At 44.9% G+C, this 11741-nt stretch overlaps 1 protein-coding gene across 6 annotated transcripts in view; it reads right to left on the bottom strand.

The window, feature by feature from the left end:
• The window catches only part of bmal2 (basic helix-loop-helix ARNT like 2), a 30605-nt gene extending 19366 nt beyond the window's left edge, over window positions 1–11239 (bottom strand). For 2 of the 6 annotated variants that reach the window (XM_061677531.1, XM_061677527.1), the window contains exons 1-2: window positions 10931–11236; window positions 40–169 (exon numbers count right to left, since the gene is read on the bottom strand). In XM_061677531.1, coding sequence (XP_061533515.1) covers window positions 40–169; window positions 10931–10988 — 188 coding nt within the window. In that variant the 5' untranslated portion in view covers window positions 10989–11236. Of the gene's footprint in view, window positions 1–39; window positions 170–8541; window positions 9820–10930 lie in introns of all 6 variants that reach the window. The other 4 variants (XM_061677529.1, XM_061677528.1, XM_061677526.1 and 1 more) reach the window with 4 other exon arrangements.
• Window positions 11240–11741: the final 502 nt, after the last annotated feature.

Here is an 11741-nt window from a genome sequence, read left to right on the forward strand (position 1 = left end):
TATCTAGAAGAACCAAATTGAAAGCATAGTCATACTTACTGGTTGTCCACACTGCCCTTTCGCTTCCGGGGCATCTCCATGCTCATCGACATACCAACCATTGTGGATTGAGTCATCGGGCTGGGCAGAGAGATGCAGTTCATTTGGTTTTCCACAAGCAGTACATCTTCTGGGGAAACAAAATGGTGCTTTAGAGACAGGAACACAATCTACTGATTTCCCCAAGTATTATTCATGTTATGTTAACATATTCACACATAAAATGGGGATATCACCAATATTCAATCAAAGCACAAACATTTTTTTTTTTTTTTTTTTACATGGACATCATGTATCCTCTCCTCATATTGGGGACCTTAGGGGTGATAATGACAAAAGTACCGATGTCAATAAAACAAAAATACTGCTACCGTGTTCATTAGTGACAATTTACAGAACATCCATCCATCCATTCATCCATTTTCTGAGCCGCTTCTCCTCACTAGGGTCGCAGGCGTGCTGGAGCCTATCCCAGCTATCATTGGACAAGAGGCGGGGTACACCCTGAACTGATTGCCAGCCAATCGCAGGGCACACATAAACAAACAACCATTCGCACTCACATTCACACCTAAGGGCAATTTAGAGTTGTCAATTAATCTACCATGCACATTTTTGGGATGTGGGAGGAAACCAGAGTGCCCAGAGAGAACCCACGTAGGCACGGGGAGAACATGCAAACTCCACACAGGCGGGGCCGGGGATTGAACCCTGGTCCTCAGAACTGTGAGGCAGACGCTCTAACCAGTCTTCCACCGTGCCGCCAATTTACAGAACATGTAATTGTTATTCACAAACAGGTCACTATACTGTCATTGAGTTACAGTTTTACACTGACATTAGCACAGCCTGAGACATCTAATCATGTACATGGTCTCTAGAGCAATGGGGTCTTTAAGATACTGTAAATAACTAACTCACCTGCTGTTGTCCCGTTAGAAATAGACACCTACTTTACTTTCCACAGCTCAGTAGCGAGGAACGTATATTACTCAACAAACCGCTCCAGGTTTATATTCTGAAATTTGCTCCAGCTGAAAATATTATCATAATTTGCAAAGTGTTCAAAGAAAAGTTAGCATGGCCACAGATGATGAGTGAATGCAGGCACTGGCAGCAGGATACTAAATCCTCCCTTCAGTGGTTGAGGCACTCACAGGCTACACATGACACTGCGCATACAAACATGCTCCTCTCTAATGGCTGATACTGTCATGTGTGTGTGTGTGTGTGTTCCGGGTTTTGTCTTCCCCCCTGTTTCACACACACCTGCTCCGGTGAGCATCTTCACCACCTTTGCTCCTGTGAGCATCTTCACCACCTTTGTCAGGCAGCTTTTCAAAAACTTAAATCGAGCTTTACCTCCGCTCCCATCCTTACTTTGCCAGATCTCAAACAGCAGTTTGTGGTAGAAATCGATGCGTCTGATGCCGAAATAGGAGCAGTGCTCTCCCAGAAATCTCTCAAATTACAACGTTGTGCTTTTCTCTCCAAAAAACTGACCCCAGCTGAGAAAAATTATGACATTGGTGACCGTGAACTGCTGGCAGTCAAGGTGGCTTTGATGGAGTGGAGGCACTGGCTAGAGGGGGCACAGACTCCGTTTTTAGTATGGACAGATCACAAGAACCTTGAGTATATTAAAACTGCTAAAAGATTAAATGCAAGGCAGGCTAGATGGGCTCTGTTCTTCACTAGATTTAATTTCATGTTATCCTACCGACCTGGTTCTAAAAATGGTCAGCCAGATGCTTTGTCACGTATTTTCTGCGAAGAGAATTCTTTGTCCGACCCTAAGACTATTTTGCCCAAGTCATGTTTAATTTCCGCTTTTGTTTGGGACTTTGAAACGGTTAAAGGGGCTCTGAAAGACACTCTTAGCCCGAAGATTGCCCTGAAATGTGGTTCCGACCTTAAGGGGAAGAGTCATCCACCCGGCTCACACGAACCGAACGGTATGTCACCCAGGAATTGCCAAGACTCAATCAGTGGTCGAACAGCGCTTCTGGTGGCCTAATGTTAGGAGGGATGTTATAGATTACGTCAACGCTTGCCAGGTATGTGCTGCTAACAAATCCTCTTGTCAACGTCCTTCTGGGGAGTTGCGACCCCTGCCAATACCACGTCCTTGGTCAGACATTTCCGTAGACTTTGTGACAGGATTACCGGCCTCAAAAGGTAATACCACAATTCTCACCGTAGTTGACAGGTTCTCTAAAATGGCTCACTTCATTGCACTCCCGAAACTCCCCTCAGCTAAAGATACTGCAGAGTTAATGATCAATCACGTATTCAAATTCCATGGTTTCCCCAAGAATGTGGTGTCTGATAGGGGTCCCCAATTCATTTTGCAATTTTGGAAGGAATTTTGCAATCTCATAGGTGCTACCGTCAGTCTGTCATCTGGGTTTCACCCTGAAACCAACGGCCTGAAGGGAATATAGAATACTTTATATTCTAATATGTAATTGTAACTAGTTTGGAAGAGAATGTGTATTGGAGTATATTGCAGGAAGACCCCCATCGGGGGGTATTTGGCCCCCATCAGTGGGTATTTGGAGACAGATGTCAAGGAAGAAAGGAACTGCGGGGAGCCACTATAAACATTGAATGCAGGAGACATCTGCAGGCGGCGTCTGGAGCCAGATCAGATAGTCATCATTCGGCCGAACAACGATGACGTCAGATTACGGACCAATCAGACAACAGCGATTCCATATCGGCCTGTTTGAAACATTGTATAAGTCTGGGGTAGAGTCAGATAGTTTTAGTTCGACTACTGTATCTGCTAAGGATAAGATAGGGTAGTTACGAACCCAGAGTTCTGCAAAATGTATTGACTCCTCGGTCAGGAATAAATTGGTTGTTTTTTATACATTGTTGTGAACGAAGTTCTTTCATGAAAACGAGCACGCTTGGAACCACGGAAGTTAGGAGATTTTAAAACACAGGTTCCTTCAAATGGTGACCCCGACGTGATCCTGAAGGAACATTAGATAAAAAGACAGAGGAGCGGACAGGAATTCAGTTGGACTGCAAATCTCCCCGGTGCACCGAAATAAAAAAGGTGAGCAGAAGCCTGTTTGAGTATATCACGAATTCTGCACATTGGAAATGGCGAAATTTGGGAGACTTGTGGTACAGTTGTTTTGTTGTCAATAGTTAATAAGACGTTGTGTTGTTAAAATTGCATAATTAAAAGTCAGGGTAACGGAGGACCTGACGTCAGGGTAACGGAGGACCTGACAGACCAGGATCAGAGAAAATCCTGGAAGTAGGGTAACAAGGTACCTACTTGTCCCGTCGTAGACTGACTTGAAATCGTACACGGTTTCAAATTGTAACGTTTCGGTAGACGTTGGAGATTTTGGGACCCCCAAAAAACGATTTAGAATAAGATGAGTGTGCCACCAAAACTCGGGGTTGTGAATTGGACAGTCGAGGTAATGAATGTGATATGTGTCGGATTTGTGGATTGAAAGAGAGAGGCAGAAAAAGAAACAAACAGGATTAAGAAGTGTGTGGGCAAAGTGGAAAAGAAAAAGGAATGCAAGTTGTTTCACGTAACAGAGAGGTTATTCTGAAAGGAAAAAGATGAAGGAAAAGTTGGATGCTGCAGGGTGGAGAGAGAATTGAAGGTTGAATAAGAAAATAGAAGAGTGAAAAATTGAGTAGAAAGATTTATGAGATTTGTCTGGTGTGCCCTGCCATGGCAGCGGTTCAGAAAAAAAGCGCGACAAATTCCCCCGCTAAATACAATTTACGGACCTTTCCGAAAACGGCCCCAGTGACGTCACTATAACCGGCATTGCCGGTCAAGGGAGCGGCTCGAATGGCAGACCAATTGTAGAGGGGAAATAAAACTCCTATCAAGACCCCGCATTCAAAAAGGAACTGTTTTTGAATGCGTTTTTGAATTAAATATAAAAAATTGTCTTTAAAAAATGTTGAGTTTTTACAGAAGCGGCTTCCCGGACTGGCTGTTGTTGGTGTAATTTGGATCCAGGGGCTGAAAAAGTTGACGGACAACATGAGCCTGGCGTGTGGTGACATAGTGAGACTGATACGCGCCTGTTGCATTTCGGTTCACCAATCGGATGATATTTTGACACGGTCGGGTCTGAATAATGTCGAACCTGAAATTTTATTTGCCCCTTTTGCTCCTATTGTATTTGCTGTGTGACACGTTCTTGTCCTCTTCCCCAACGGTGCCGAAGCTTCCGGACTTCAAACCTCTCATGGATCCCAGTTCTCACTTCGAAAATTGCATTAGTATTTGGACAGATGAGACCGGGTCACAACCCTCCCGTTTAAGGGAGGAAAATGTTATTTATTGAATAGCTTTACTTGACACCTTGCCGGTCGAAGTTAGGACTGAACTTTTTAAAGACCCTGACCTCATGAAAGGGGGAGATAGCTTCTTTAACTGTCATGTGTCACACCATTTGTAACTTTTTGTCGACAGAAAACACAAATCATCAGATGAGGTAAAGGACATGCAGGAACAACTTTTGAAGCTACAATTGGCCCAGGCCTGTAAAGTGCCCATTAAAAAAAAAATAATAATAAATAAATACAAAATGGAAGCAGAAAAACAGATGTGGATGGCGCAGGGGTCAACGAGGAGACGAGGCGGGAGTCGTGACAGAGTACACCAACAGAGGCAGGGGAAGCCCTTGCCGACCTCCAACGGATCAAGCGTGCTTCAATTGTGGTCAGTATGGACACTGGTATCGCCAATGTACTGTTTCCCCAATGATTCAACAGCGATCTCCAGTGGAACCCGGAGAGGCCACACCTCAAAGAGGAGGCTACAATGCTCCACGAGGGAGAGGTGGACGCGGCCCGGCACCCTGGCAACAGCATCAGCAGCAGGCTCCACCACAACAATCGCCATTTCGCCAGTTCTACTGCGAGGAGGACTGGTCTAATTGCCAATAGGGGGGCCCGGAGCCAGGGGAAGGAGGAAAGGCAGAGCCTCTTATCCCCGCTAAGGTGGACAAAACGGACATCCACATGTTAGTGGACACCGGTGCCACATATTCGTCTTTGTGTTTACCACTTCCGACATTCAAACACTCAGGGAGGATGACCACCTTAATGGGCTTTGCAGGGGTGCCCATGAGTCTGCCGATTACGACACCATTAAAGACTGAAATGGCTGGATAGACACATGAACATCAGTTTGTCCTCATGAAAAAAAAGGGGCTCCAGTGAACCTGATGGGTAGAGATCTGCTTATCAAGACCAGGGCTACCATCCTTTGTAGCCCGGATGGACTGACAATACGGTTCCCCGATGGGACCATGATGAACTGTGAACAGAAGTGGTCCTCCGGATTGAACATGATACAACTGCTGACATATATTGGGCCCGACTAAAACCTGAAACAAAGGAGGGAGGCGGAGTTTACTCGGCCTTCCTGCGGTGGAAGCCCTGGATCGACTCTCTTGCCCCCTATCGTCCTCCAATTGACCCTCTCCATCTCACACTGTTTTATGGTAAAAATGACGATTTGGTTTATAGGGAAGCTTTTGAGTCGATACAGGAAGAAAATTGGAGGCTCAATAGTACAGGAATTTACATAGGAAAACAAGGTGTGGCGGCTGCGTCCACCTTGGTACCAGAGCAGAGTGAGTGGTTTATGATGAAATTGACATCTTTTCCACACATCACTTGCACTAGCATTAGGTCATAAAGCCAGAGAACTGGGACCCATGGTGAGAAAATGCCATTTGGCAAATGATTGGCAACAAGATCAAATAACCAATGTGTTGTAATCTCCTCGTACTGAATGTTTTTGTATTCAAGGTACCATGGTGGAAGGAGGGGTGTAGGAGCATGTGACTTTAGCGCGATTCCATGGCAGAGAACTCTCGGACCATGAGGACGACGCACAGCTGTTGAGCTCGCTGCCGGACTCACTGTGGTCCGAGGGGTCTGTGTTCATCCGTGACTCCGGTAACATTTGAGGTAAACCCGACTGCTTTTGTTAACGTGCCGTAGTATCCTTGTAAACAAGAGGCCATAGAAGATATCGCGGAAACCCAAATTCTGAAATCCCAACGCTTTGGTCTATAAATGATGTTATGAAACCCTCCGCTAAGCTGCAGAACTGCTGGCCATGTGCAGGGCACTAGAGTTATCTGAAGGTCAGTGTGTTACGATTTATTCTGATTCGGCGTATGTGGTAGGATGTTTGTTTGTTGATCTGGCTGCATGGAGGCGACAGGGTTTTGTTACGTCCACTGGTGACCCAGTGGCCCACGCAGAGCTGATTCAACGACTGAGTGAGGCTATTGATAGGCCAGTGGAGGTAGCTGTGGTCAAGTGTCCAGGACATGCGAAAGCGGGCACTCTGGTAGCCCGGGGGAATGGCGCAGCGGATGCGGCGGCGAAAGAAATAGCAGGCTATCGAATGGATGATGAAGGAGGCGGCGCCAAAGGAAGACAAGCGTAAGTGGCAAGAGACAGGTGCTGAGTATGATGACAAGGAGAAGCTGAGTTCGACTACTGTATCTGCTAAGGATGAGATAGGGTAGTTACGAACCCAGAGCTCTGCAAAATGTATTGACTCCTCTGTCAGCAATAAATTGGTTGTTTTTTTATTCATTGTTGTGAACGAAGTTCTTTCACGAAAACGAGCACGCTTGGAACCACGGAAGTTAGGAAATTTTAAAACACAGGTTCCTTCAGGCCAAACAGAGAGGCTGAACCAGGACCTGGAGACTGGGCTCCGATGTCTCGCTTCACAGGATCCTGGTCTCAGAAACTGGTTTGGGTCGAATTCTCCCACAATTCCCTCCCCTCTGCATCCACTGGTCTATCGCCTTTTCACGTTGTGCATGGTTACCAACCATCTCTGTTTCCTGCCATAGCCCCAGAGTCCACAGTTCCAGCAGCATTGACCTTGGTGAGACGCTGCAGGAGGACCTGGGAGCGAGCCCGCCAGATGCTGCTGCGCCAGGGGCGGTCCTACAAAGCCGCCGCTGACAGTCGGAGCACACCGGCACCGAACTACAAAGTGGGTCAGCGAGTTTGGCTCTCGACCAAACATATTCCAGTCGCCTCTGGTCCCGCCTTCCAGGCCCCCTCCTCCCCCCCGGTTTGTGGATGGGGGCCCTGTCTTCTCTGTGAAGCGGCTGTTGTCGTCTCGTCGGAGGGGGAGGGGATTTCAATATCTGGTGGACTGGGAGGGCTATGGGCCTGAGGAACGTTCATGGGTGCTGTCTGCGTTTATGATGGATGATTCGCTCATTCGGGAGTTCCACGTTCCGCATCCAAGGGTTAAGGGGTGGCGGGGGGGGGGTACCGTCATGGGTGTGTGTTCCGGGTTTTGTCTTCCCCCCCCGTTTCACACACACCTGCTCATGTGAGCATCTTCACCACCTGTGCCTCGTTCACCCTAATTACCTATTGTATTTAACCTCGTGTCTTATTCCCTCTCGTTGCCAGTTCGTTGTACCTTGTCGTCGCGTTCCAGCATTCCTTGTTTCCACGTCACAGACTCACAGTAAGATTTGACCCTGTTCCAATTATCGACCTTGCCTCTTTGCCTCATGTTTTTGGATACTGTTGCCTTTCTTGGATTGCCTGCCTGTGTACCGACCTATGCCCGTCTATTAAACCTCTCTTTTTGGAAACTATCCATTTCTTTTGGAGTCGTGCATTTTTGGGTCCTATCCTCTGTTCCCTTCATGACACATTTTTGTTTGTTGGTGTGCCGTGAGATTTTTCAATTGTAAAATATGTTCCTTGGCTCCATAAAGGTTGGAAATCACTGCTCGTCAGATCGTGTATTCTAATCAGTCAGGTCAAACCAACATAACGTGACAGAAATAATGGGTGCTAACCTACTGTAATGAAATTACTTTATTTTAAATTAAATTACTTCACCCACACCGAAACTTTAGAGCATGATTCGACAGAACGGCGGCATGTTTACGTCCAACCGTTCGTGATACCACTAGATTGCTAGGCACATAACATTTTATTGCCTGCTTGCGAGCTGTATCGTATTAAAAGTACGGGAACATACCTCAAGCAAGCCTTAAATGAACATCCCCTACTGTCCTGAGCACCGGTGACCACCAACACACGTTTTTCCCCATTTTGTCCTTATAATACAGTCGGCGCAATCCACTCGTTGTCGTTGCCACGGTAACGAGTCACAACGGTAACGGTAAAAGACACATGACAAGGCGGAGTCAATGTCTTTTGCGGAGCCGATTAATGACGTAATTGATTGGATCGGTGAATTATGACATTAAAACCGATCAGCCAATCAGCATAAAATGCTAATTATCGGCCGATACCGATAAGCCCGATAAAATCGGTGTAAAGTCTAACTCCAAGGTAATAAAAAATAAATAAATAAAAACAATTCTAACATTCAAACATATAGAGTAAAAACAAGTATCATCATATGGGCCAACAGCAGGTATTTTGGATGATTGTAGTTATACATATACTGTTTTTTTACCGTTATCAAAAACAACAAACCATTTCAAAGCACATACGATGTCGTGGAATGAGCAGTCGAATATGTCTCGATATGCCAAGATGAGCAGGCTGTGAGCCACCGTGAGCCAACGGGTGAGCCACCGTGAGCCGGAAGTGACGTGTCTCATGCCGCAAGGAGCCAAGACCTTATGCTGGAGCCACAAAATGGGCCAGCTCTCTCTCGAAAAATGAGTGAAATTGCTCGAAAATGGCTGGCAGTCTGGGGGTTCCCTGCTCAGGGAACGGATGGCAGTGAATGAGTTAAGCTAGTTGCCCCTGCGACCCAACCTAGAGTACAAGACATAAAATTTTCCAAAGAGTTAACGTGTAGCGAACAGAACCATGAACAGTGACCCCAAAACAAAAACAAACAAACAAAACAGAACTGTGGATTTTGTGACTTGTTCTACCCCTAATATATATTTTTACTAATTTTGTAGTAAGGAATGTTATAACAGCTTCAATCTAGTGATATTACTCAAACAGAGAACAACAGTCAACAACAGACGGTATTCCTGGTGGCCAGTTTTCGGGGCACCTCGGTGGTGGGAGGTGTCCCGTCCACCATGCCACTTTTGGGTGGACTTCTGGGCCCGACCCAGCCTCTCGATTGGGTGGTGTGGGGTGCTCAGCACCCGCGGTCCAGCCACAGCAATTACAGGACACTTCTGACTATTGTGCATGCAAAACGGTGTAAATTCACTTGCATGTGTCAACAGACACACAACCCAGGGACTTATTCGCTGGGTGTGTGACCACTCACTCAAAGCAACAAATAACATAACTATGTAAATTTCTTGGGTAATCCCCTCCCTTACACACTGGCCCTACAGATGTTTATAATATACATAGCTACTCCCACCATACTTCAGTTGTACAGCCGGGTCCACGGCCCTGTTCTGCATGCTTCCCCTCCTGTGCCTGTCCTTTCCTATATTGTCCTATCCTTCCCTCATATGGTGTAGCACTACTGACCCATACAACACTCTAATTCAACGTGTCATTGTATTAGGTATATAATGCTTTACATTCCTCATCTTGTTTACAGCTAGTGCTTTGTCTTTTGTTGTCTTTTCCTATATTATTTTGTTACCTTTAACTCTGTCCTTTTTGTTTTTTCTGTCACTCCCCTTTAAAAACCTTGTTCTGTTCGACTGAACGAGTGTAATTCTCAATAAATATCCATCAGAATACAAAGAAAAGAAAAAGTCCACCGACAGAGTAGAACTGTTCCGGCATAAAAAGGATACAGATTCTCCTTTCTGCTTGACCTAACAGCTGTACAGGAAAGAAATAAACAATAAAAATAAAAAAATCTTGAAAAATAACAATAAAACCAATATATATATATATATATATTTAAATTACAACTTAACCACTGTTTAACTTAAACATAATTTCACATTCTCCAACTGAATAGATTAAATAAAAAATAAAACATGAAAACATGACCATGAGAAATAACCTGATTAAACTCAATACAAATTATACTGTTAGAGAGCAAAATAACAAACATCAAATATTTGCTGAAGGCTGTCAAGATTCGTCCACGTTAGGCATGACAACGCATAAAACGTTTCCAACGTAATACACTAAATGGACATTTCACATTTCAGGCTAAGGAAACCTGAACTCGTCATGTTATTCTTTGCGGAGGTCTTTACATATTGCTTCCCACTAATAGTGTCATAATAACAGTGCGTGTATTTTAGACATGCAGCTGCTATATCGAACACCATTGTCTATGTTTCTAATGCTAATACCCAGCTTTGTGGTTTTGCTAACTTTACATATTAATATATATAATAATAATAATAATATAATGTAACTATTGTTACATTATATCGATAATTGAATAAAAGGACATACTAGTTCAATGCAGTACATACGATAAATGTTACGTTTGCATTAGTGATATTTATAAGTCAATAAGATTGCAGTGTCAGACCTAACATAGGCTACTAAAGTGTCGAAAAAGCTAAAGTGGGTACTTTTTTTCGACCCGATAAACAGGCCTTGCTACGATGCTATGCTAACGTTCGCTCCATTTTGCTCGTCTTTCAGGCTGCTGCTGGAAAACGCTTGCCTTTCCTTTCAAATGTAATGATGGCAATTGACTGGCCGACAAGGTATTCTTCCACACAATACTCTGGAAATATGGAATATAGTTAAGCGTTGCATAAACTGTCGAAAGGGCGACTTTGCTCTACTGATCTACTGACCTACTTTTCGAATAACGCAAAGTTACGGTAAACCGTTGTGGAATAAACAAGCGTAAACGACAACGCTTACCTCGCTCACTTGATAAACGCCAACGCGACAAGTCCAGCCACGAACGTAGGAAAGCTCCAAATGGTTACAAATATGATATATAAAAGATGTCAATTACCTGCCGTTTCGCAGTCCGCGGTGTCACCGCCGCCAGCGGCCGTATGCCTGGCCGCCATGGCTGGAGCCGGTGCGCTGGGGCCCACGACTCCAATTCATAGATGAGGCGGTCGAATAATGCCGGTTAATACCCGATGTCTTGACTAAGACGTGGAGTTAAATACACAATAAAATGTGCATTGTTTTTCAGCTGTCGTGTTTTCCTACAATCAACACAAGGGGATCCTCCGTATTATGGACGGTTTGTCAGTGCAAGAGCACGGAAAAGATGACACTTGTCTCCTCCTACCGGATAACCGTCGGTAGTGTCTCCCCCATACTGTCACACCATAGTGTCGCCAGAAACCCCCTACCCACAGTGATTCCTTGTTTTCTTTATCATTCAGCTCAAGGGCTGGTAATTATCACTGAAAACTGAAAATATTTATTGAAATCAAACTACATGTGGATAAAATTGCTGGTAGACCTCTGTTAATGAAAGAGAATCCCACAGTAGTCACAGAAATAACTTGAATCTGACAAAAGTAATATTAAACTTTTTGATGAAAATCAGACACTGCTTTTGAATTGTGGGTCAACAGAATTCATTCATCTCCTCACTAGGAGATGCGTGCGTGCTGAAGCCTATCCCAGCTATCTCCGGGCGAGAGGCGGGGTACACCCTAAACTGGTCCCCAGCCAATCGCCGGGCACATACAAACAAACAATCATTCGGACTCACATTCACACCTATGGGCAATTTAGTCAGCAATCAACCTATCATGCATGTTTTTGGGATATGGGAGGATACTGGAGTGCCCGGAGAAAACCCA

Source organism: Phycodurus eques, chromosome 5 (genome assembly GCF_024500275.1).
Source record: "Phycodurus eques isolate BA_2022a chromosome 5, UOR_Pequ_1.1, whole genome shotgun sequence".
NCBI classification, from domain to species: Eukaryota; Metazoa; Chordata; class Actinopteri; order Syngnathiformes; family Syngnathidae; genus Phycodurus; species Phycodurus eques.